This window comes from Anser anser (assembly GCF_964211835.1).
Source record: "Anser anser genome assembly, chromosome: 1".
Classification (NCBI taxonomy): domain Eukaryota; kingdom Metazoa; phylum Chordata; class Aves; order Anseriformes; family Anatidae; genus Anser; species Anser anser.
The window spans coordinates 148,557,335-148,583,330 of NC_139720.1; the positions used below are offsets into that span (position 1 = coordinate 148,557,335).

A 25,996-nucleotide genomic window follows, 5' to 3' on the forward strand; every position below is an offset into this window, starting at 1 on the left:
AAATAAGAGAATGAGCAGTAAAAGCAGTCAGGACAGAAGCCTTTCTGTAAATTCATTCTACCACTGTAATATGCCAAAAGAAAATTGAGTATGTGGGAGGCTAGTAAAATTATTTTTGAAGTTTATTTAAAATTGAAGTGGCCAGTTATTGAACATTAAACCAAATCAGTTTAATTTCAGAGTTTCTTCAGGTTATTTCCTGTTACTTAGAAGAAATTTCAATTCTAATGCTTGAGAGTTTATATGCCATTTATAGTTAATCTTTGGCATGTTCTTTACAGTCAAATTAGCATTGTTATGATGAAAGAGAGCAAATACCCATAGAAAGCACTCGTGTTAGATGTTTAAAAAATTAGCAAAGAAGGTAAGGTAATGCCTAGGATGCTGCTACATCAGGAAGAAGAAAGTTTCTTCTGGTGAAATGATATTTTACTTCTTTAACTTCCTTATAACTTATATACTGAGGAAAGCCTTATGGTTAAAATGTAGATGACTGTGATCGTTTCTCTGATGCTACTGAATAGTAGGTTCTAGAAGTGTAATGATGTCCTGCTAGTATATCCAGCTTATGTTAAATGCATTAGCCAAATATTTTTCAAACTAGTTCTTCACTTAGTTTTCTAAGAACATCCTTCTTTGCAGTTTTTGACCTCTTGTATAATACTTTGTGTTATTCCTGTTCTCAAATACAACTTTATCACAGCTAACTTAAAACCTTGGCTTTGTGAGGTTCTTCTTTTTTCTTTCTTTTCTTTTTCTTTATGACGATCCTTGGATTAGCTTTTATATTAACTCTTCAAACCACATTAATGTCTGTAAGAAGATTTCATGTAATACTGTGGTGTTTTTTTTTTTGTTTTTTTTTTTTGTACCACGTGCAGTGGTTGCCTAGTCAACTAGCTGCTCTTAAATTGCAGAGAAGGGGTCAGGCTTAGGTGAATAAGGGCTGTAAATGCATTTGAAACGTCATCTTGCCAGCCACTCCTGAAAAAGGCAAAAACGTTATTGGAATAACACTACTTTCACCGCTTTACTCAGAGTTTATGGCCATGCTTTTCTGTTGTTTTTTTTTTTGTGTATGTTTCTCTTACATTGATTGAATGTGTTGATGTTGGAAATGCATCCTGTCCTCGTTTGTGCCATCTGACAATAAACTGAGCATCTCTTCAGATAATTACTTATAATAATAACGACAGAAGGATAGAGTGCCAGACTGAATTTGAGTGCTATTTCTCACTTTAATTCTGAACGTTTCATGGTTTTGGCTGTAATTTTAACTTGCTTTGGAATCTTAACTCGCAGAATAACAAAATCAGAATGATTGAGGTGGGAAAGGACCTCTGGAGGTCACCTGGTTCAACCTCTTGCTCAAGCAGGCCCACCCAGAGCAGGCTGCCCAGGACTATGTCCAGGCAGCTTTTGAAGATCTCCAAGGAACGTGACTCTACAACCTATCTGGGCAACCTCAGTTACCTGCGCAGTAAAGAAGGGCGGTCTTGATAATCAAATGGCTCCTCTGTGTTTCAGTTTGTGTCTGTTGTCTCTTGTCCTTTCACTGGTCACCATTAAAAAGAGCCTGGCTCCATCTTCTTTGCTCCATCATCTTTGCACCCTCCTGAAGGGGTGGGTGCAAAGACATTGTTGAGGTGCACCCTGAGCCTTCTCTTCTGCAGGCTTAAAATTGCCGCTGCTCTCACCCTAGGGGAGGTGCCCCAATCCCTTCGTTGCTTTTGTGCCCCTTGGTAGGACTCTCTCCAATGTGACCATGTCTCCTGTGTAATGACGAGCCCAGAACTGGGCACACAGTACTTCCAGGTTTGGCTTCACCAGAGCTGAAGAGAGGGGAAGGATCACCTCCCTTCACCTGGTAGCAATACTTCGCCTACTGCACCCTAGGATACCACTAGCCTTTTTTGTGGTGCTTTGCTGGCTTGTGTTCAACTTGGTGTCCGCCAGGACCCTGACGCCCTTTTCTGTCAGGCTGCTTTCTGACTGGGTGGCCCCTGGCATGTCCTGGTGCCTGGGGTTCTTCCTCCCCAGGTGAAGGACTCCGCACTTCCCTTTGTTCAACTTCGTGAGCTTACGGTTTTTAAGCTTCTTGTCTTTCCTCAGTTTTCTTTTGATGCCGAAGTAAGAATGGTATTTTTAAAAAAAAAAAAAAAAAGCTGCTATCTGAACATGTGTTAAAAACAGGAAGCCAGAGGTGCAGAACAGAGTAAAAGCTGGCACTCCAACCTCAAGTCTGGGAACTTCTGAACGAGGATTTGCCCAACACCGCTACATTCAGTAGCAGCTCATAGACCTGTCTGTCAGCGCTGTTTGCCTTTTTCCTTCCAGACCCATTTCTTCCACTGTGTGTCCTGAGATAAATTTACACAGCTTTAAAAACTTGTGTCTAGGCCTCTTTTTGTTGATGTAAGCGACTTTTTCACATGTCAAATAGGGATGGTGCATTGCCTGTGCTGGTGTGTATGTACTCAGAGATGATGGGTTACAGCTGTGCAGGCAAACTTGAGTTTTCCAGACTGAGATGAAGGGTTGTGGTTAGGTCACTTCTCTCAAGGCAGGGGGCTTGTCATAGGCAAACGAGGCAACTGCCTGCTGTTGGTTGGCTTTGCCTGTCTGTGCATTGGGCCAGCCCAGGGCCCAGCCTGTGTGCCTGAAGGTACTTAGCTCATGACTACTTCTGGGCTGGCTTGTTCCTGCTTTTGCCGTGTCTCTTAGGCTCTCAGTGTCTTGTGAAAAGACTTTTAGGAACAGATCACTGGGGTGTTGTAGCTTACTGTGATCTCTCTGTGAAACCTCTCTTTTAACTTTCCCCTTCTGGAAATTCTTCCTTTCTCCTCTAAAGCCAGCCATGAGGCACATCAAATGGCTGACACCCCTTTGTGTGCAAACAGCCACGTTTGAACTCATCTTTTGAAGACAGCAGTAAAGAGGCCAGGATCTGCTGATGGGGAAAGAAGAAAATTGGACTTGACTGGACTTCCTTAATGCCAAGTTGCCCTATAGCAGTGAGACAAGTGCATTTGTATCAGCAAGATAAATGTGTTTTTACCAGCTATCGGTTTCCCTTTCTCCCAGCAATGGGTATGGTGTTGTTACGTGCTTCCTTATGTGAGCAATACAAGAGTTGCTTTGTCAAATCACACCAGACTTCTGCCTTGACCAGAGTGAGTAGAGACTTTGGTGAGGTATCTGTCTCTCCTGGTTTGCTGTCAATGACTGGAGAAAGTATTTTGGGGACTCCTTGCCTATGGTCTGTATTAGTTCTCGCATCTCCTAAGTTTTCACGTGTTTCACCTGACTAAGTAGTACTCTGCCGGTGTAGGGAATTTGAACATAGCAATGCTTTATACAGGTATCATATCTGTGAATTCTTTACATATGCTTGCACTTGATGTCCTATGGAGAGCTTCACAGGTTATTGAATGAAAGTTTGGAAACCTCAGTGAGTCATTGAACCAGACATTGTAAGGTCTCCCTCAATAAACAGTGAATTCTTTGTTAGAATTATTGTTTATTTACTTGGTTTAAAAGCAGTTAATTATTAATTGAGGCTAAATCTTAGCAGAACAACATGTAAAACTTGATTCTAATATTTAATGTCTGCAGTGTGGGTTGAAACTAATCCTTGAGCAGGCAACCCACTGTCTTACACTCAGTTGATTCCTAGACCTCTAGTTTCTACCTCTTAGTGCAATTGTTGTAGAATTAAAAACTGTTGAAAGTGGGAGTATATCCTTTAATGCTGCGGAAGGTATGCCACTTGGCAGTCCGGTATTTGGAGTTTTGCTCCATCTTGCCTGAAGAAGCCGCACTTTTCTTCTTGCTTTCTCATAACAGCCTTATTGCAATCCCTTTCTTAACAAGCTTGTAGTTGTAGAAAAGAATTAAATACACTCCCTGCTAAACAGCTATGTCCTCTGTCCTATGTACATTTGCCTCCAAATTGCTATGCATTATATGTGGAGAAGAAAACACCAGGTTGCTGTCCCCCAGACAATGCAAGCATTAGGAACTCTTTTCTGTTGAATGTTTTGACTGATTCTTTGAAGACGTTTTTCTCCTGCCCTTAAAAGTGACTTCTAATTCAGATCTGCCTCCATGAAAACTTTTATCTAACTCTGCGCTTTTTGATGTCTTTCAAATAATTTGATTCTGTAAACTGCAGTATTTTAGCAAACTAAAAGAAAATTCACTTTCCATGTAGAAGTGATGAAATAACATGAGGTCATATTGGAAGGTACAGGCTGTGCACAGATTAAAAGCAGTGTTGTTGAACTATAGACTGCTTTAGACTTGCTTTCACTTTGGTTATGCCTAATGTATAATAGAGTGGATGAGAATAAACAGCAATTTCTCTGCTGGTATGTTTCAATTTCAAAGCTTGTTTGCCTCATTTTTTTGAAAAAATACTAATTTAATTCTGATTTTTTTTGTAGCTGCTGATTTGTTCACAGATCTGGAAAATGCGTTTCAAGAGAAAATTGATGCAGCTTATTTTGAGACCAGCAAATACTTGCTGGATGTCCTTAATAAGAAGTACAATTTACTGGAACACATGCAGGCCATGAGACGCTACTTACTACTTGGTCAAGGAGACTTTATCAGGCACTTAATGGACTTGCTCAAGTAAGAGAATAAGAAGGGTAATTATGTTAAATTTCTGATGCTCCCAAATACGCATGATCCGCATAGAAACTGTTTTGCTCAGGAGAGGACACCTTAAGTATCTTATTACTCAATCGTTTACTTGAACATCTTTTAATTTCTATTCTGGGTTGTGTTTCTTTGGCCCTGAGACTGAAATTTTGTTCTTTATGGTAGGAAGTACATACAGTACTATTTTGCAGTGTCTTGAAAAGCTGTACTAACATAGCTTTACACTGAGTTTGTGACAGCCCCAAGGATGTTTGCACTTTGCTTTCTCCTGTCAGCAAATTTAAGCAGAAAAGTTCAGTTTCTGGTCCTCTCGATGCCACGAGTTAGTATTGTTCTGAATATTATGCTTCTATATTTTGGATGTGTTTGGTCTAAAACATTGTGTCAGAACCTCTCAGTGCATTTTTAAAATTTAATTGATGCATCAGCAGCCTCTGTTTTAAGCACTCAAGTGTACCTACAAGTATCAGTTTCAGTACATTGCGTGTATTTGCCAGCTGGCTGCTTCTACATGCTGGTGCTTCTGATGAAACTTAGTCTACCAGAAAGGTCCTCTACAAAGTTTTCCCAGTCTAGAAGGCAGGCTTTGTAATAAAGCTTCCATTAACTTGTTTGTACATGACCAGGCTTTTTAAAGTGAAAAACAGGGTGAAGAACAAGGTTGGTATGTGGAATCAGTATTGCGTTTGAGGTAGAAGTAGTGAGGGGATTTCTGGTACTGGTGTGGGAGAGGATTGCAAGGCACTTGCTGCTTGCGTGTTGCAGCTCCTTGGAAAGTTTAAGTTGCGTGGAGGTGGTGGGTTTGTATTTCTTTTCAGCAGTTCTAACCCCATGAGACAGCTATCGGTTAAGTATCCCAAAATTGTGAAATAAAATCAGTTTGATGTGCTAATGACTTAATCTGCCTCATTTTAGATACAAATGCAACTCAAATGTCAGAATAGCAATGCTAGCAACCCTGGTAACATGAAATGAGTGGCATTAAATCAGGATTAATTTACTCCTCATGCTGATGTTCAGGTGAATAACTGCACACAAATAGACAGAGATGTTTTGATCATTGATTTGCTTTGTGGTTAAGACTCAAACAGTAATATGAGAGGTTTTGAAATTTTCAGGAAAGTGTTCCACTGTGTGCTGCAGTCAGTACCAAATTGCTGTTGCAGAGTATCTCAGTAATGTGCCAGCATGGCACTGCTAGGCAGTTGAGGGAAGTGCATTTTTTTTTTCCTGCTCTACTCTGCACCGATGTGGCCTCATCTCAAGTAGCGTGTGCAGTTTGGGGCACCACAGTGTAAAAAGGTCATAAAACTATTAGAGAGTGTCCAGAGGAGGGCTACAAAGATGGTGAAGGGTCTAGAGGGCAAGATATATGAGGAGCAGATGAGGTTAATGTGGTTTGTTCAGCCCAGAGCAGAGGAGGCTGAGGGGAGGCCTCATGGCGGCCTGCAGCTCCCTCACGAGGGGAGCGCAGGGGCAGGTGCTGAGCTCTGCTCTCTGGGGACAGCGACAGGACCCGAGGGAACGGCATGGGGCTGGGACAGGGGAGGGTCAGGCTGGGTGTTAGGGAAAGGTTCTGCACCCAGAGGGTGGTCGGGCACTGGGACAGGCTGCCCAGGGCAGTGGTCACGACACCAAGCCTGACAAAGTTCAAGAAGTATTTGGACAATGCTCTCAGACACATGGTCTGAATTTTTGGGTGGTCCTGTGCAGACCCAGGATTTGGACTTGATCCTTGTGAGTCCCTTCCAACTCAGAATATTCCATGCTTCTATGACTTTTTGTTTTATAACTTCCAGGCCTGAGCTTGCACGACCAGCTACAACCTTATACCAGCATAACCTGACTGGAATTCTTGAAACAGCAGTGAGGGCAACTAATGCACAGTTTGATAATCCTGAGATTCTCAAACGGTTGGATGTTCGACTTCTGGAGGTCAGTTGCATCGTGGTGACTCTCACCTGAAACATTACGGAGTAAAATTACATAGTGTGTATGTGCGTGCGTGTTGTACACAGACACTTATATGAAACAAAATTTTGATGTGTGCATGTAGTAAATACTATTTCATCTCCTCTTTTGCCATAGAAGTTTACTCTGAATTATGTAAACCTCACTTAATAAGTCTTTTCTTCCTATCTTACAAACATCAACAGTTAGGTGAGATGTATCCCACCCTTGTGTCAAGGTTTATTTTGGCTTAATCTGCTGCTTTTGGCAGCAAACTCCTGTATCCCATATTAATGTGGATGTTTGCTTTTTCATGGTCTGTGGGGAACAGAAGAATAAGCACCTCGTGAGCACTAGCATGCTCTGGTTATTCACTAAAAGTAGTGTATCTTTTTAATACAGGTATCTCCTGGGGACACTGGATGGGATGTCTTCAGCTTAGACTATCATGTTGATGGACCAATAGCAACGGTAATGTTGTGTACTGCTGGTTGTGTACATGTCTGAGATACTGAACTGGATTGCTAAATATTTTGTTGTTGAAATATCCTTTTTATTCTAGTGTAAGATCAGATAGACAGACCACTTTTTTTGGCATCGAGGATGCACTCACTATATAAACAGTAAGCCAGAATCTCAGTTCTTATAAACTAAAATTGAGTGCTGAAAAGCTACATTTAAAACATTAATTACTGAAAATCAGTAATGAATTTGTTCCAGCAGAGATTTTAGCAAGTACTTAATAAATGGAGTGCTCCTCTTCTTCCATTATCACTAGGCTGTAGCAGCTGCTTCGAGATAATTTGAAGGGAACTGGAAAATGTATTTGGAGAGAACCTATTTGTATTACCTAAATAAAATTTTATAGGTATTGTTCATAGGAACAACTGAGAAAACAAATACATTCATAGAATCAATAACACAGTTGATCAGAACGTATTTAGCTTCTGTAAAGACATTTTAACATCAAAATGTGAGTCTGACCAGCAAAAGGAATTTTCATGTATACGTGTAGTTTGAAAAGAGTGAAATGTTTTGTCTTTATCGCATTTCCTCCCATATGGGATTGGAAGTGCTCAAAACCTACTAGAAGTGATTGCCTCCTGGTATGTGGACTTCTAATTTTCTTCATGCCTTTTTAAGTTGGCATGCTGGTAGAACAGTAAATACATTGGTACTTTCTCAGCCTACAATGAAATGGAACTGACAAAAGCATCAGAGCAGTACTGAGGATTTTTTTTTTTAAACTGCAACTTACTTTTATTTCAGTATAGAAAAGATGCCTATGTGGAAGAGTAATTTATAGAGAAGCAAATACGCTGTAATGCATTTCTACTTCATTTTTCTTCAGTCTTCTTAGGAATGTAATGTGAAAATACTGACAATGTGGGAATCCTTTTAGTGTTAAAATGGAAAAAATAAAATGGCGGTGCTTTAAGCAGGCAGTTGAAGGGCGCTCTGGACCAGAGCAGTGCTCTGTGCCTGCTTGAATGTTAGATAACTCAGTTCAGCTCTTGAAGGAGGGTCTTCCTAAGAGCTCTGAACTTTCCAAGGATTTGTTCCACCAGTATTTACCAATAAACTGCATGGGTCAGAATAGACAAGACTGCAAAAATCTTCTTTGTCCATCAAAACACATGGTGTCTCTGTTAAACTGATGGTCATCTTTTGTTCATTTTATAGGTGTTTACACGTGAGTGCATGAGCCACTATCTGAGAGTATTTAATTTCCTTTGGAGAGCGAAGCGAATGGAGTATATTCTTACTGATATATGGAAAGGACACATGTGCAACGCAAAGCTTTTGAAAAGTATACCAGGTAAGAGGCCTAAGTGGATGACATACTTGTAAACTGGATTTAGATTGCTGTAGGTTATTTTAAAACTATTTAAAGAAAAGTCTGTTATTACAGATGAATTTTATATTTTATTGCTGTTATTGACTGGTTAATGACAGATGATGATGATGATGAAATAACATTATTGGATATGGAGGTTTCCTGTTTGTTTTACTTAATCCTGGGTTATGAGTTTTTGTAGCGATGGGCAAATGAAACATCCCACGTCTCTGGAAAGATTGTTACTCTTTCGTCCCCTTTTCTCCATCTTCCTTGATGACTTTCCATCTGTACCCTGTGCCTCCCTTTTCCTTGTGTTGGAAGTACTGAGTTTCACAGATACACGCTTCCAAATTTACCAGTTTTACCTTCACTTGTTCGTTTTACTTTTATTTAGCTAAGAATAGAAGAGGCTAAGATAAGACAAATAGGTGTTTGAGCAGAAACACAAAAGCTCTTGAGTATATAGTGACTCTGGCATATGCTTAACGGATCAGGACTTTTTGATCCCCCATCTCAGGTGACAATAGGAGGATCTGGATAGGCTGGAGCGATGGGCTGAGGTCAACTGCATGAAGTTCAACAAGGCCAAGTGCCGGGTCCTGCACCTGGGCTGCAACAACCCCAAGCAGAGCTACAGGCTGGGAGATGAGTGGCTGGAAAGCTGCCTGGCTGAGAAGGACCTGGGAGTATTGGTGGATAGTCGGCTGAATATGAGCCAGCAGTGTGCTCAGGTAGCCAAGAAGGCCAACGGCATCCTGGCCTGTATAAGAAGCAGTGTGGCCAGCAGGTCGAAGGAAGTGATTGTGCCCCTGTACTCAGCTCTGGTGAGGCCGCACCTCGAGTACTGTGTTCAGTTCTGGGCCCCTCGCTACAGGAAGGACATGGACGTGCTCGAGCGAGTCCAGAGAAGGGCGACCAAGCTGGTGAGGGGTCTGGAGAACAAGTCTTACGAGGAGCGGCTGAGGGAGCTGGGATTGTTCAGCCTGGAGAAGAGGAGGCTCAGGGGCAACCTCATCGCTCTCTACAGTTACCTGAAAGGAGGCTGTAGAGAGGTGGGGGTTGGTCTATTCTCCCACGTGCCTAGTGACAGGATGAGGGGGAATGGGCTAAAGTTGCGACAGGGGAGTTTTAGGTTGGATGTTAGGAAGTACTTCTTTACCGAAAGGGTTATTAAGCATTGGAACGGGCTGCCCAGGGAGGTGGTGGAGTCACCATCCCTGGAGGTCTTTAAAAGACGTTTAGATGTAGAGCTTAGGGATATGGTTTAGTGGAGTACTTAGTGTTAGGTCGGAGGTTGGACTCGATGATCTTGAGGTCTCTTCCAACCTAGAGAAATCTGTGAATACAGTATTATTTTTGAGCATCTGTACTGGCTCAATCTTGACTTTTCTGACCTAGTTACATATTTTTTTGGTAAAAAGTAGCTGTTGAGGCTTACAGTTCTTTGTGGTGTAGTAGTGTTTACAAAAATATATTTGTTTTTATAATTGGAAACTGGGTGGGTGGGGGTGGACACCTTGGCCTCAGGAAGTCACTGGTAAATAAACTCTTATAAAGATGCTCCAGTGTGAATGGCTGATCTCTGGGGCTATATGGGGTGACTTTGTTTCCTTTCTGCTTCTGTGAGATAGGATTACTTTACTGTCATTTCCCTGTCCCAAACAAGTGCTTGTTTGACTCAAAGCCAGCGGTCTATTGTTTTCTCTCGTTCTGTTCCCCTTGAGACTAGGGTGCAGTTAACAAATTTTATTCTCATCACTTGAGGGTCTTCAGGCAGGAACTGTTTCCTACTGCTAGAGTTTTGCTAAATTCTCAGATGACCTCTTTGGGAGGCTTTTCGTATACTTTGATACAGAGCAGTCTTATGTAGTCTTTCTGAGATGACATCTCAGTTGCTTGTCACCTTCAGTTTTGGCTACTTTTTAATTAACACAAGCATTTAAAATGCTAGTCAAGATCTTATAGCTATTGTTGGCAGAAAAAGCCTTTCGTTCTATTTCAGGGTATGTGCCTCTGACAAAGGAGAGTGTGTTTAACAAAGACCTGCCTTCTGCCTGGAGGGACAGGAGTCTTTCTCACTCTCTGGCATGTCTAAGTTGGAAGCTGTGGATAGATTTATTTTTTTTTCCTGCAATACATGGAGAGTACACCGGAGCACTGATTTGAAAAGAAGCAGAACTTGCTTTATTTTCTCTTTCTTCCTTCAGAACTGTACCTTGTGCTTTTGGTCACAGCGCAGTAAATGGAAAACCATAAGTGATAGGAGAAGCAGCTGCAGGGTGTTGTTTTTTTTTTTCAGCCACCAAGAGGTAACATTGACTTTCTAGGGTAGCTTTATTCACCGTTTCCAAAATACCTTAACAGCTAGGGATTTTAATGTTTTAAAGGAGTTCTTCTAGACCATAGTGTCAAGCTTGGACTTTTCCTATCAGGAATTTGAATGAGAAATTACAGACGTATCCAGCTTGGATACGCTGAAGAATTTCTGTTGTGTAGCCAGTTCTGAACTTCTTTTAATTGACCCAATTTAAAGCAGATGCAATAAAATATGTTAGGGATAGTTTTCCTGCAAAGGCGTAAGAAACAAAGAATGGAGTACCTTGTTGTGCTGTCATTCAGATCATTGGATGGTTCTGTAACATCCTAGATATGAAAATGTAAAATTTCTTTTGTAGCAGTCACGTAACTTGGCAAATTACTTTGGCAGCTTTTTAGAAGTGAATTCCTCTGTTTGGACATCTGCCTGATTCCGGAAGGATGAGTGAGGTGCTCTGTCTTACAGGTTAACAGCTGAGGCCAGCAGTGACTTATCTGTGGGTCTCTGGTGGATCAGGAAATTGAGCCTGGACAACCTGAGTCACAAATTCCCTACCCTTGTTGTAACCACCCTCTCTTTTGTTCTCAGTGTGGTAATACGAAATACACTGTCTGTCTTACGAAGGCTAATAGCAAGGGGTATGAGAGACCTCAGAAGCAACTGCAGATCTGTGGCCTTAGATTTTCAACCAAAAGACAGCATGGAACATGTGTTTTGGTTACTGTGTTTTGGTCCCTTGGGACTGAAAAGGTTTGTTTCGCTTTATGATACTCTGAAAGTTTCCAGCAGTCTGAACACACAGTTGGTGTCGTCTTTGGCTAATGTTTTCTAGGAGTTAATTGTACAGCGTTCTTTGCTCATCTGTTGCCCGCCAGTATTGCCGCTACAATCCAAGACTAGTGGCTGTTTTATGAGGTATTCAATTTGGTAGAAAAAAGTACAAGGCTGGTTTGGCTGTGCCTGTCCTTGCAGTCTTTAACATGCCATCTCTTTGGATTTTTTACAGAGCTTTCTGGGGTGCTGCATCAGTGTCACGTTCTGGCATCAGAAATGGTCCATTTCATTCATCAAATGCAGTATTACATTACATTTGAGGTATACTCTACCCACACAATTGGTTGCTTAAAAATGAAATACTTTTAATATTCTGTATGTGTTGTGTGTCTTAACTTTCAAAGAGCTTGTCATCTAGCAAATCAAAACAGCCCAATCCTGAATCATTGTGCTCCAGGTGCTTGAATGTTCGTGGGATGAACTGTGGAACAAGGTCCAGCAAGCTCAGGACTTAGATCATATCATTGCAGCTCATGAAGTTTTCCTGGACACGATCATAGCTCGGTGTTTGCTGGATAGTGATTCTAGGGTAAGTCTTCTCCTTTGCATTATTAAATTGTAATCTTTGTGATCTTGGCGTATGGGTTAGGGTTAGTACCTTCTTCTCTTTTGGTACAGGAGCAAGGGGAAAAGTCGGTTTTCTCCCTGTCATATTAGACTTTGTTATGGTAGGCTGTGTACTTATTCCTTGTACATACTGATAGATGTTGATCTTAAAACTTGTTGCAATATTGGTGAGTTTCTTTTGGTTCTGAGAAGCTGCATTGTCCTGCAACAACTGACTTGGAACTTTGCAAAACAGTCTCTCCAGCTGGCTGTAGAAACATTTATTTTACATTTAAATTTAAAATTAATTTAAATAAATTAAAATTTACATTTTAATTTACATTTACATTTCTCAAGAGTGGTAGTAACTTAAAACTCTTTTGCTGTAGAGCTCTTTCATTGTTTTGTTGCTGAATTGCCTCACAGGTACTTCTCAACCAGCTTCGAGCTGTTTTTGATCAGATCATTGAGCTCCAGAATGCCCAAGATGCAATGTACAGAGCTGCTTTGGAGGAGTTGCAGCTGAGGTTACAGTTTGAAGAGAGGAAGAAACAGCGTGAGCTTGAGGTACAGTAAGGAGATTACTAAAACATGAAAACGAATTGAGGCAGATATATTTCTCTTTTTGTATCTAATATGGAGTTTTTTGATGTCATCTACAGCTATGACAGAAGTGAAAAATGTATCGATACAAACATAAAAGTCGTCATCAGTAGCTAGTGTATTCAGACAGAATCCCTGACTGTCACTTTTAATTTCTGTCTTGCCCAAAACCTCTAGGTAAATAGATTTTTGCAGCGGTCTTTGGAAGACGAGAAGTTTAGGACTGTGAAGGAAATGGTATAATCTTGAATATTCTGAACATTCTTGCAAAGAAAGCCGTAGCTGCATGCCTGCCTACGTACTGGCAGTCCGTGGGATGTGCAGTGCTGGTGGGAGACTCACTCGCTTTGCTCGTCTCAGTTTTCTGTAGTAATGGCAGTCTTTCCGTGAAGAACGTGAGAACAGCTTCTATACCTTGCCATTCCAAAGGAGGAATGTTAGTAACACACCTTGAATATTTTCATGTGCTGTACAAGCACCAAGGGGATGGATGGTTTCAGTATTGGAAGCTCCACGTTTAGCTCTCTTTGGCAGAGTTTGGTTTGTGAGCACGATGGCTCAGCCAGGCAGAAGGTGGGTCCGGTTAGCTGTCATGCGACACTCGACTTCTTATTCATTTGGTTTATGTAGGGCAAATGGGGTGTAACTGCATCAGAAGAAGAAGAAGAGAACAAGAGGATGAAAGAATTTCAAGACTCGATACCCAAAATGTGCTCACAGCTGCGAATACTCACTCACTTTTACCAGGTACCACTTAACTATTCTTTTTTTTAATATGGACAATGAGTTAGGTAGAAATCGATCTCAAATACAAACTAGGTGTAATTTCTGTACTCATGTGTGCTGTTTGTGGATCTAGGTTTTCGTTTCTTTGCTCTTGTACTTAGGTGCCTGCATTCACTGTTCCACAGTAGACAGCAAGCTTTGTGACCGTGTATATTCTCTTGTTAAAGAGGAGGCTTGCATGCAGTCCCCATGATATCCCTCCTCCTTCCAATAGTGGAAATAAGTGTTTTGGTGTAATCTGAAAAAAATAAAATCCCTTCTGCATTTTCCATTTCCTCTCACAATCTTTGCAATTCATTGCTGTTAAAGACTGTGGAAAGGGCCCTTATTAAGGGCCCATCATTTGATTATAAGGGCACTGAGATGGGCAGTGTCCTCAGGAAAATAAGCTGTTAGATTTTGGGGAAAGCATTCCAGAAAGCCGTGAAAGAGGGGACACAGCACTGTGTGCCACAGCAGCCCTTCAGGGTTAGAGCCCAGGTCAACTGAAACCCAGAACCTTCCCCCTAACGCTTTTCTTGGCTTTCACACATGAGAAATTCTTGATGTGGTGTAGTATGACTATTAACTACTATTATTTATCACCTTTGGCAAACCTAAAGTTAGGCCTTTTTTTTATGATGTTGATTCTGAGTTTGACTGAAAGCTGTAGGGTCTTCTTGTCGTCAGTATTTCGTGTATCTTCTTTATTAATTAATATCTGTAAACACACATTTAAATGTAATAAATGTGTAAGTATGCATTGTTTCCCTAGGTAAATAAATGATGTTGAAGTGGTTTTGCTGGGTTGTTACCCAAATTTTCATTTTTAGCTTGTAAGAGTAAGCTAGGTTCTTAATAGCAGTTGTAGTCATGACTTAGCACCTGTACATGCATGTGCACGGCATTTTCCAGCCCTTCTATCTGATGGTTTCCACCAAATTCATTTCTGTATTGACTATAGCTTTGCCAAGCTAGAGCTGTCCTGAATGAAGTGCTGCATTGTCAGACGAGTTAGTTCACATGGAATTTTGAAGGAAAACAGAACAGTACGCCCTGGTTAAAAATACTGATGGCTTTTGTTGACAGCTGTAGAGGTCCTGAGCTTTGATATGAGGACTTCAGATCTGGGAAGAATTTGCCTCCCATGTCCAAATATTGCAGTTCTCCCTCCCAGCAAAAATGGAACCGAATACCTTAAGAGGTGTAGGCTGAGAATAGATTATGTGCTCAGTGGGACTGCTACAAGTTGGCAACGTACCTTTTGTCAGCTTGGACTGCAGCAGACTTGGACTACAGCCCTACCATGGATTTTTCTTGCAGGACCTTCCTGGCCAGCCTTGGTCGTCTTTGGAAGTAATCAGGTAGTAAATGGGATGTGCCTAATTCTAGGCATGTTTGTGCTAGTATTTAGTGGAGATCAGGAATAAGATCTTGAAGTGAGTTGTCCCAGTCCCCCCAGAGTTGTGCGCTCTCCTGCATGCTGTGGAACTCCTGCAGCCCCTTGGCTAGAAGTGTGCCTCCAGCTTCCCGAGTGCAAGTCCCAAGTAAAAGCTGCTTCAAATATCTAGCCTAGCCCTACTCTGCAGGTGCTTTGCTGTTCTGGGGTGCTACTTGATAGGCACAGCATACATCAGATGTGTATTTTTAAACAAGCAGTGGTTTAATGCTGGTCTGGCCCGCATTGTACCTGCAACACAAAAACAATAAGGTCGCCTGTTTGGACAGGTTGGGTCCTGAATGTCTCCCAAAAATGGCAGGCCTGCCCTGAGGGCAGGGGCACAGAGGTGCTCCGCTGCAGCCCAGAAGCCTTAGGACAGGCTGGAGAGTCCCAGCTGGGCAAGCGGGGTGGTCTGTTTGAAAATATGAAGTGTGTATGGCAGAAGTTTGAAGATAAAATGAAATTACAGGCTTTTTGTAGAAAGAGTGAATCCCGCATAACTTGATTGCTAAAATTTGAGTACAAATTCTTATGCTTGCCATTTCCTGGCATCCCTCTACCTCCTTGCCAGGCTTGGACACCACCTGGCATGCCTGTGCAAAACACACCACTGATGTTATCTTAGCTGTCTCTTTTATTTTTTCCTGTTTTTTCCTATTTTTTCCTTCTTTTATTTTTTCCTATTTTTTCCTTAGCTGTCTCTTTTATTTTTTCCTATTTTTTCCTTAGCTGTCTCTTTTATTTTTTCCATGAGCCAGCAGTGTGCCCTGGTGGCCAAGAGGGCCAATGGGATCCTGGCGTGCATTAAAAGGAGCGTGGCCAGCAGGTCAGGGGAGGTGATCCTCCCCCTCTACTCTGCCCTGGTCAGGCGTCACCTGGAGTAGTGTGTCCAGTTCTGGGCTCCCTGCTACAAAAAAGGCAGGAATCTCCTGGAAAGAGCCCGGCAGAGGGCCACGAAGATGATACGGGGCCTGGAGCATCTCCCCTATGAGGAAAGGCTGTGAGACCTGGGTCTGTTCAGCCTGGAGAAAAGAAGACTGAGAGGGGATCTCATCAATGTGTATAAATACCTGAGGTGTGGGAGACAGAGGGATTTGGCCAACCTCTTTTCAGTGGTTTGTGGGGACAGGACAAGGGGCAATGGCCACAAATTTGAGCACAGGAAGTTCCGCACCAACATGGGAAAGAACTTCTTCACGGTGAGGGTGACGGAGCACGGGAACAGGCTGCCCAGGGAGGTTGTGGAGTCTCCTTCTCTGGAGATATTCAAGGCCCGTCTGGACGCCTACCTGGGCAGCCTGCTCTAAGGAACCTGCTTTCGCAGGGGGGTTGGACCCAATGATCTTTCGAGGTCCCTTCCGACCCCTACAGTTCTGTGATTCTGTGATTTTTCTTTCTCATTCAGGGAATCGTCCAGCAGTTCTTGGTCTTGCTGACAACCAGTTCTGATGAAAGCCTTCGATTTCTTAGCTTTAGACTGGACTTCAATGAACATTATAAAGCAAGAGAACCAAGGCTTCGTATGTCTTTGGGCACTAGAGGCAGACGGAGCTCACACATGTGAAACAACTGCTAAGGACTGCACCTCGGTATCCGAAGGATGTTGAACCTCTTGTTGGACAAGGCAATCAGTGTTGACATAATAAAACCAAATCGTGCGTGATAGGTGTCCACCATTCCTGCAGACAACATGTTTTCAGTCATGTGATCGTGTGACACTATATAGCAGAGAGCAAAAAAGTAGTTGTTTTTTTTACACTAACGTTTATAGAATTATCAGAGTAAATGGGCTTATTGAACCTCTTCAAATCATCCTTAGGTCATCCTTTTAAACAAATGCCAATTTTATTTGAGGCTTTGTAAGCTCTCTCCACTAACTTATATTTGTGTTGAGGAAATCACTTCTTTTGTTTTAGAAGGCATCATTTCCTTTTTTAACAAGAAAATAAGAAGGTTATTTTTTCTATATGTAATTGTTCTATTTGAAAAGAGCTTTTGTTAAAGCCAACAGATCAGGACACAGACCTAATGTCCTCGTTAAGAAGCTATCCAGCATTTCATTATGCTGATTTTCAGTTTTGTGATGTGTTTGACTGTGTAAGAAACTTTGTATCTGGAGACATAGACTTATATTTAATTTTTTCTTTGTTTTCAAGGTTTACAATTTGAAATAAAAAAATCTAGTAGGTAAATTATGTGGTTCCTGTACAGCAGAAAGCTATAGAAACAGAGCCAGGAGTGAATCTATTGCACAGAAGATCTAACACAGAACAGAAGTTAAAGCCTCAGTACAATAAAAGGAAAGTGTCAGTTAAGATTGAAGGGATTGAAATAATTGATGTTCAAAATCTGATGTGTAGAAGCAAACTGAATTGGGTAATGTTGACTTCATTCTCTTCCCTTGCCTATTTTTTCATTGTAAATATTTATATATTGCTGTCCAGATGCTGGGGAGAGGAGGGGTTGTTCTTTTTGCAAAGTTGTCATTCTATCAGGTCATTTATTATGTTTCACAAGTACAAGCTTAGAAAAATAAAAACACAACTATCTTTCAAACATTTGTTTCGCTTTTTGTAATTGACAGATTATGATTCTTTGACAGGGCAAGAAAGGAGCAGCTTCCAGTCAGGAGTGCATTCGCCTGCGGATTCCTACCCACTACAGTCTCTTGGTACTAATATTATCTATACTTACAGTTGTGTGCAATTTGTTAACGAATCCTTCCCCTCAGGTGAAACAAGTCTGTGGCCTTTTTTTGTCCTTACTTTGTTCAAATGCCTGGGAAGCAGAGGCAACAGCCAGGCCATTCAGGCAAGGCAGGATACGGTGATGAGGGAGGTGAACTCCTGTGGGAATGATGCATAAAACTTGCAGCCTTGAACTGTCAGGTTTGCCTTCCAGAATTTTGGTGCTGGTGGAAGCAGTGCTCCCCAAAATGGTACAATGCAGGCCTTGGGGTTCTTGGCTTTTGTTAAACGAAACGTATAACCCTGTGCCCCTTAAAGAACCTGTCAATGCACCTAGGTTCATGGGAGTATTTGCAGGCAGCATTTCAGCCGTAAGAAAGTACAGACCCTGAAGCAAGTGATAATCAGTGTGCCGGAGAAAAGCTGGAGGATTCAGAGCTCGGCATCATGTCATGAGTTGCTTTACAGGTAGGAATACTCTGGTTTGGTGTGTGTGTGGTGGGAGTGTAGTATTCTTACAGTGTCTGAAAGAACTAAGAAGCTTATGGGACTGTGTTTTGACCAATACTTGTCTTCCACCAAAAACCACTCAAAAATTTACCTACATCAACACTCTTTTCCCCATTTCCTTGAGGGACATGTTACATAACCCCGTATGTCATTAGACAATCCACAGGCCAGAGATGAAGCATAAATGTCAAAACTAGAGGACAGGTTCTAGAGGAAGGTTTAGTCCTCTTTGCTGCTAAAATTATTCCAGCAGGACCCAGGAAACCCTATGGTAGCTATCAAGCTGGGCGCAATCATTTTGGGGTGATTCCAGAGAAATCCATTGATTGTGAAGAGTCGTCATCATCAGCACTGCTGGCGTTGCCGTCTCTGCCAGCCACACTGAGGGGAAGGAACACTTCGAACACAAGGCACAGAATACATGGGACAGCAGGGACAGGGTGTGATCGGGCTTCCCCTACCTGCCTTTGTCCTCCCTGCTCCTTTGTGGGTGGAGTCAAGTATTTTGCCCCATAACCCAGCAGCATTAACATTTCTTTCAATCTACAGTTTGTTTCAGATCCTACAGTTGAAACTCATCAATGATGGAGTAATAGCCACACCTTGAGGAAGTCAGTAGTCTCCTTGTTGAGTAAAACGGAGCAATGACAACAAGATGGACAACTTATGGACAACAAGATATGTGAACCTTCTAATCATCATAGGGACAACTCCTCTAACGGCACTCTCCTGTCGACTGGGCTACAATGGTCTCCACCAGGCACGGTGCCTTCTCTAGGAAGTCAGTGCACACCCAGACCGACTGCCCGTCCAAACATGCGGCAGTTCAGGTCTCCGGATGCGGGGAGTGTATGAGCCTCTTGCTGCCATCGGCGGGAGGCAGGGAGACTGCTTGCGTGAGGTGCGAGCAGGTGGACGACCTGGTCCGCATGGTGGCGGAGCTCAAGGAGGAGGTGCAGAGGTTGAGGGATATCAGGGAGTGCGAGCGGGAGATAGACTGGTGGAGCGACTCCCTGCAGGACCGGAGGGAGAGGGACCAGGGTGAGACGCCCCAAAGGGGGGTGGACCCCCTGCCCTGTTGCCATCGGGCAGAGGGAGGGGACCTGCGAGTTGAGGAGGAATGGAGACAGGTCCCTGCTCGACCTCGCAGGAGATGCCCTCCCTTTCCGGCACCGCCTTCTCAGGTGCCCTTGAACAATAGGTTTGAGGCCCTGGGGCTCGAGAGACCCGTGGGTGAGGATGAGGTAGGAAGCCTACCCGGGAGGATGCCTGAGGTGAGGAAGTTGACTCCACGCCTCAGGACTGCCTCCACCAAGAAAGAAAGAAGGGTGATTGTTGTGGGCGACTCCCTCCTCAGGGGAACGGAGGGCCCTATTTGTCGGCCTGACCCCACACATAGGGAAGTCTGCTGCCTCCCTGGGGCCAGGGTCAGAGACGTTACCAGGAAGCTTCCAAACCTGGTTCGCCCCTCTGACTATTACCCACTTTTGATAGTCCAGGCTGGCAGCGATGATGTTGAAAAGAGAAGCCTCAGGGCCATCCAACAGGACTATAGGGAGCTGGGACGATTGGTGGAGGGAGCGGGAGTGCAGGTGGTGTTTTCGTCTATCCCTACGGGGGAAGGGAGAGGCACGGAGAGGACACGGAAAGCTCATGTGGTTAATAGGTGGCTCAGAGGCTGGTGCCAGCATAGAAATTTTGGGTTTTTTCACCATGGGGAGCTTTACTCGGCACCCGGCCTGATGGCCCCAGATGGGTCTCTATCTCCAAGGGGAAAACGGATCCTAGGCCAGGAGCTGGCGGGGCTCATAGAGAGAGCTTTAAACTAGGTAAGAAGGGGGACGGGGCTCAAACAAGGCTTGTTGGAGCTGTGCCAGGGGAAACAATGGCTAGGCCGGGGAAGAAGGCGATGGCCCAGCTGAAGTGCATCTACACTAATGCACGCAGCATGGGTAACAAACAGGAGGAGCTGGAAGCCATTGTGCAGCAGGCAGGCTACGACTTGGTTGCCATCACGGAGACGTGGTGGGACCGCTCCCACGACTGGAGTGCTGCAATGCCTGGCTATCGGCTCTTCAGGAGGGACAGGCAGCACAGAAGGGGTGGTGGCGTGGCTCTCTACATTAGAGAATCTTTTGATGTTGTGGAACTCCAGGCTGGGAATGATAAGGTTGAATCCCTGTGGGTTAGGATCCGTGGGAAGGCCGGCAAGGCTAGCATCCTGGTGGGGGTCTGTTATAGACCGCCGAACCAGGATGAGGAGACGGATGAGGAGTTTTATAGGCAACTGACAGAAGTTGCAAAATCGTCGGCGCTTGTCCTCGTGGGGGACTTCAACTTCCCGGACATATCCTGGAAACACAACACGGCACAGAGAAAGCAGTCTAGGAGGTTTCTGGAGAGCGTGGGAGATAGCTTCCTGACGCAGCTGGTCAGTGAACCTACCAGGGGTGGTGCCCCGCTAGACCTTCTCTTCACAAACAGAGAAGGACTGGTGGGAGATGTGGTGGTCGGAAGCTGTCTGGGGCAGAGTGACCACGAAATGGTAGAGTTCTCTATTCTTGGCGAGGCCAGGAAGGGGACCAGTAAAACTGCTGTCTTGGACTTCCGGAGGGCTGACTTTGAGCTGCTCAGGACGCTGGTTGGCCGAGTCCCTTGGGAGGCGGTTCTGAAGGGCAGAGGAGTCCAGGAAGGCTGGGCGCTCCTCAAGAAGGAAATCGTGATGGCACAGGAGCGGTCCGTCCCCACGTGCCCAAAGATGAGCCGGCGTGGAAGAAGACCGGCCTGGCTCAACAGAGAGTTGCGGCTGGAGCTTAGCAGAAAAAAGAGGGTTTATAATCTTTGGAAAAAAGGGCGGGCCACTGAGGAGGACTACAAGGATGTAGCGAGGCTGTGCAGGGAGAAAATTAGAAAGGCCAAAGCTCATCTGGAGCTCAATCTGGCTACTGCCGTTAAAGACAACAAAAAATCCTTTTACAAATACATCAACGCGAAACGGAGGACTAGGGAGAATCTCCATCCTTTACTGGATGCGAGGGGAAACCTAGTTACTAAGGATGAGGAAAAGGCTGAGGTGCTTAATGCCGCCTTTGCCTCAGTCTTTAGCGGCAATACCGGTTGTTCTCCGGACACCCAGTGCCCTGAGCTGGTGGAAGGGGATGGGGAGCAGGATGTGGCCTTCGCTATCCATGAGGAAATGGTTGGCGACCTGCTACGGAGCTTGGATGTGCGCAAGTCGATGGGGCCGGATGGGATCCACCCAAGGGTACTGAGAGAACTGGCGGAGGAGCTGGCCGAGCCGCTTTCCATCATTTATCGGCAGTCCTGGCTATCGGGGGAGGTCCCGGTTGACTGGCGGCTAGCCAATGTGACGCCCATCTATAAGAAGGGCCGGAGGGCAGACCCGGGGAACTATAGGCCTGTCAGTTTGACCTCAGTGCCGGGGAAGCTCATGGAGCAGATTATGTTGAGGGTCATCACGCGGCACTTGCAGGGCAAGCAGGCGATCAGGCCCAGTCAGCATGGGTTTATGAAAGGCAGGTCCTGCTTGACGAACCTGATCTCCTTCTATGACCAAGTGACGCGCTTGGTGGATGAGGGAAAGGCTGTGGACGTGGTCTACCTTGACCTCAGTAAGGCTTTTGACACCATTCCCCACAACATTCTCCTCGAGAAACTGGCTGCTCGGGGCTTGGACTGGCGTACGCTTTGCTGGGTTAGAAACTGGCTGGATGGCCGGGCCCAGAGAGTTGTGGTGAATGGAGTCAAATCTGGTTGGAGGCCGGTCACTAGTGGAGTCCCCCAGGGCTCGGTACTGGGGCCGGTCCTCTTTAATATCTTTATTGATGATCTGGATGAGGGCGTCCAGTGCACCCTCAGTAAGTTTGCAGACGACACCAAGCTAAGTGCGTGTGTCGATCTGCTCGAGGGCAGGAAGGCTCTGCAGGAGGATCTGGATAGGCTGGAGCGATGGGCTGAGGTCAACTGCATGAAGTTCAACAAGGCCAAGTGCCGGGTCCTGCACCTGGGCTGCAACAACCCCAAGCAGAGCTACAGGCTGGGAGATGAGTGGCTGGAAAGCTGCCTGGCCGAGAAGGACCTGGGAGTATTGGTGGATAGTCGGCTGAATATGAGCCAGCAGTGTGCTCAGGTGGCCAAGAAGGCCAACGGCATCCTGGCCTGTATAAGAAGCAGTGTGGCCAGCAGGTCGAGGGAAGTGATTGTGCCCCTGTACTCGGCTCTGGTGAGGCCGCACCTCGAGTACTGTGTTCAGTTTTGGGCCCCTCGCTACAGGAAGGACATGGACGTGCTCGAGCGAGTCCAGAGAAGGGCGACCAAGCTGGTGAGGGGTCTGGAGAACAAGTCTTACGAGGAGCGGCTGAGGGAGCTGGGCTTGTTCAGCCTGGAGAAGAGGAGGCTCAGGGGCGACCTCATCGCTCTCTACAGTTACCTGAAAGGAGGCTGTAGAGAGGTGGGGGTTGGTCTATTCTCCCACGTGCCTAGTGACAGGACGAGGGGGAATGGGCTAAAGTTGCGACAGGGGAGTTTTAGGTTGGATGTTAGGAAGTACTTCTTTACCGAAAGGGTTATTAAGCATTGGAACGGGCTGCCCAGGGAGGTGGTGGAGTCACCATCCCTGGAGGTCTTTAAAAGACGTTAGATGTAGAGCTTAGGGATATGGTTTAGTGGAGTACTTAGTGTTAGGTCGGAGGTTGGACTCGATGATCTTGAGGTCTCTTCCAACCTAGAGAAATCTGTGAATCTGTGAATCTTTTGGCCCTCTACTGTTATGGCTAGATTCATATCAAGAGAATGGATCAAAAGTTGAACAGCACCTACTTCCAGTCCTCCTTTGGACTTGGAAAGAACTACATTAACAGGATTATTCATGTAACAGGACTCAGAAACTATTTCATCTTTTTTATTTTCCTGTAACTGATCTTCCTTGGAGCACACTTTTTCCAGAGGACTTATTACTATGTAGGCAAGATTTCAATTCAATGAATGAGAGGCTATGAAATTGTGGCTATTCTTTGGTGCACATTTTCAGTAATCGAGTTAATAGTGTGATAATAAACTACATAAAGAGCAAAGACTTCAAAGTGGAGTAGAAAATTGAATCATAGAATATTCTGAGCTGGAAGGGACCCATAAGGATCATTGTGTCCAACTCTTGGCACAACACCGATCTACACAAAAATTCAGACCGTATGACTAAGTGCATAGTCCAAACGCTTCTTGAACTCCAACAGGCTTGGTGCCATGACTACATCCCTGGGGAGCCTGTTCCAATGCACGACAATCCTCTCAGTGAAGAACCCCTTCGTGATATCCAGCCTGAACCTCCCCTGTCACAGCTTGACACCATTCCCGTGAGTCCTATTGCTTGCTACCTGAAGATAATAGAGCAGCACCTGCCCCTCCACTCCCCCTCGTGAGGAAGCTGTAGACTGCGATGAGGTCTCCCCTCAGCCTCCTCTTTTCCAGGCAATTCCAATTGAGAGCTGATGCATTTATAATTAAAAGCTGGGCTACGGAATAACCCAGTCAGCTCTGCAGGGAAATACTCGAAGTAGATGGAAGCAGTTAACTACCCATGCTCTGATAGCCTGCATGAGAGAGGAACTGCTGGCAATGGAAGGAGGTGATTGAAGGATATGGGATTCGTGAATAGGTGGAGATACCACAGCAGTAGAGGGGCAACACTTAGCTTTTGAGAAGAAGAAAATATCAAAAAACAAATATTTAAGGCTTTCAGGAAATTGACAACATGCCCCTGGGGATGCTCAGAAAGCTGAAGAGCAGTATCCAACTGTTGGAAAAAGTTGTCACTACCTCTTTTGGTAGACTTCAGCAGCAGCAGCTGCACTGGGACCAGGTGACCTCCTGGGTGTTACCTGGCAGCTTTCAAAGGAAGGGACTGTTTCATGAGTTACCCTTGTGATCACTCCAGGCTTCAAAATCTGGATCCCACTGAGAAGAATTAGAACCAGCAGTAGCAGCAGCATCTGCAACCAAAGGCAGAAGAGAATGGCTCTTGTGGAATACTCCAGTAAACCTCAGCTCTGCATAGCAGGGAACCCAGTTCAAACACGCAGTTGATGCCCGACACTTGCCTCGCCACTCATGAGCATCTGGCAGAGGGTTACTGTGTATCGGCACAGAACCATCCATGTGTGGAGCAGCTGGGGGAGAGGACTCCCAGGAACTCACACAAGCTGTAAGCTCAGCCCCTACCAGCCACTCACTGCCAATGCAGCCAGCCAGTACACAAGGTTGGAGCGACTGGTGCATCTGAACTCTCCTTTTTCACGCATGGTGTTTTGGCACCTCTGAGCATGAGCTGAGAGCTTACTAAAGTACCTTCCACATGAAGGCAAGACCAAACATCAGGGCTTACTCTACAAAGTGAGGAAAAGACCGACTGTTTACCTCGGGGATAGATCAGAAGCTCAGGAAAATAGTAGTGTCAAGATACAGAGGCTGCAGTCAGAGCTGTAAGCAAACACAGAAGGGAGTTTTTCTTTCCATGTAGTGCGAGGCTTCTACGTAAGGGGTCAGCAGAGACTGGCCAAGGATCATGCAATGCTGTGGGAGCCACATGTCAGTTCAGCTTCTGCCAGGTGCAGAGGGGCCTGCGTGAGCTGTGGCCAGGGTCCAGGCAGATCTCCAAGGACATTAGCAGCTCACTCTTTGGATTCTCTGGAGGCTCAGGACCAGCATCCAGTGGAGAAGCGGAATAAACACTGCCAACATGAGCACCTGGGTCGGAATACAAAGGAGAAAGGTTTTCATGCTGTGTTACAGTATATCCCATCACAAGGGATCTGCAGTGACTGGAGGAGGGTGGTGGGATCCACACACAAGTCCAGATTCCTTCAGCCTACGAAGGAGCCTGGGTGAGCTATAGCCTGGGACCTGGCGGCTCCCCAAATGTTGCCTCGAGGCCACAGGCACCAGCCCTGCAAGGACCAGCTGGTCGGGCAGACACACTGTGCTTGCTTACGGGGAACACGTCCTTGTGGCCCTAAGCTGGGATCCAGGGAGAAGCCACTGCCCTGGCCCTGTGGCAGCCCTGCCGGGCATCCCCACGGGGCTTCTGCCTCCCACCGGCCCTGCAGCCATGGTGCCAGAGCCTCTCTTGCTGCCCACCCTACCTGGGGGCAGCGCTGTCCAAGGCACAGCCTGGGTGTTTCTGGCCCATGGGGACACCAGGAGGAGGAGGAGGAGGAGATGGAGACATCAGGTGGGGGTGGAAGCGCTGTCTGCTGGTGGCGTCCCTGAGGTGCAGCTGGACACCTGAAAACTGGAGACATCCTGAAGATATCATCAGTAAAGACAAGAAACTGAGGAACAACTTATGACCTGAGAAGATGAAAATTAGTCTGAGAAAAGGTGGAATCCACCTGGGAAAGTGGAAACCAACATAAATAAAATTTTGTTTAAGGAAAATGAAAGAAAATGAGAATCATCATCATCTATTGGCTGTCTCAGGAGTAAGAAAAAGAATACCACCATCTATTCATTACCTGAAATGGTGGTATACTATACTCTTATGTTTCATGATGCAAAAAGGGCCTTATTTTCACCCAAATGGAGCTTCTCTCTCTGAGAAACTTCCCTGTGCTGCACACGCTCTTCCGGTTTACTTTTTTAAGCAGGTTGAAGCTGTGCTGGAATGTCAGGTTATGACACTTCAGTATTGACTCCTAAACTCTGCAATGGTCCAAGCCCTGAGACATGGATCAGCTTCAATGAGACTCTGTTACTTTCGTCCCCTTTCTGGGTCCAATTCTGGGGGGAATCGGTCTCTCTGAGTTCAATTTCTAAATGAGAGC

At 45.0% G+C, this 25,996-nt stretch overlaps 1 protein-coding gene across 2 annotated transcripts in view; it reads left to right on the forward strand.

Moving 5' to 3' along the window:
- Nucleotides 1-17,517, forward strand: part of TUBGCP3 (tubulin gamma complex component 3) — a 55,438-nt gene extending 37,921 nt beyond the window's left edge. For both annotated transcript variants that reach the window (XM_083835096.1, XM_083835097.1), the window contains exons 14-22: nucleotides 4,446-4,635; nucleotides 6,465-6,600; nucleotides 7,018-7,086; nucleotides 8,299-8,434; nucleotides 11,779-11,867; nucleotides 12,004-12,135; nucleotides 12,579-12,719; nucleotides 13,386-13,502; nucleotides 16,367-17,517. In XM_083835096.1, coding sequence (XP_083691222.1) covers nucleotides 4,446-4,635; nucleotides 6,465-6,600; nucleotides 7,018-7,086; nucleotides 8,299-8,434; nucleotides 11,779-11,867; nucleotides 12,004-12,135; nucleotides 12,579-12,719; nucleotides 13,386-13,502; nucleotides 16,367-16,525 — 1,169 coding nt within the window. In that variant the 3' untranslated portion in view covers nucleotides 16,526-17,517. The remainder of the gene's footprint in view (nucleotides 1-4,445; nucleotides 4,636-6,464; nucleotides 6,601-7,017; nucleotides 7,087-8,298; nucleotides 8,435-11,778; nucleotides 11,868-12,003; nucleotides 12,136-12,578; nucleotides 12,720-13,385; nucleotides 13,503-16,366) is intronic.
- The last annotated feature ends 8,479 nt before the right edge of the window (nucleotides 17,518-25,996 follow it).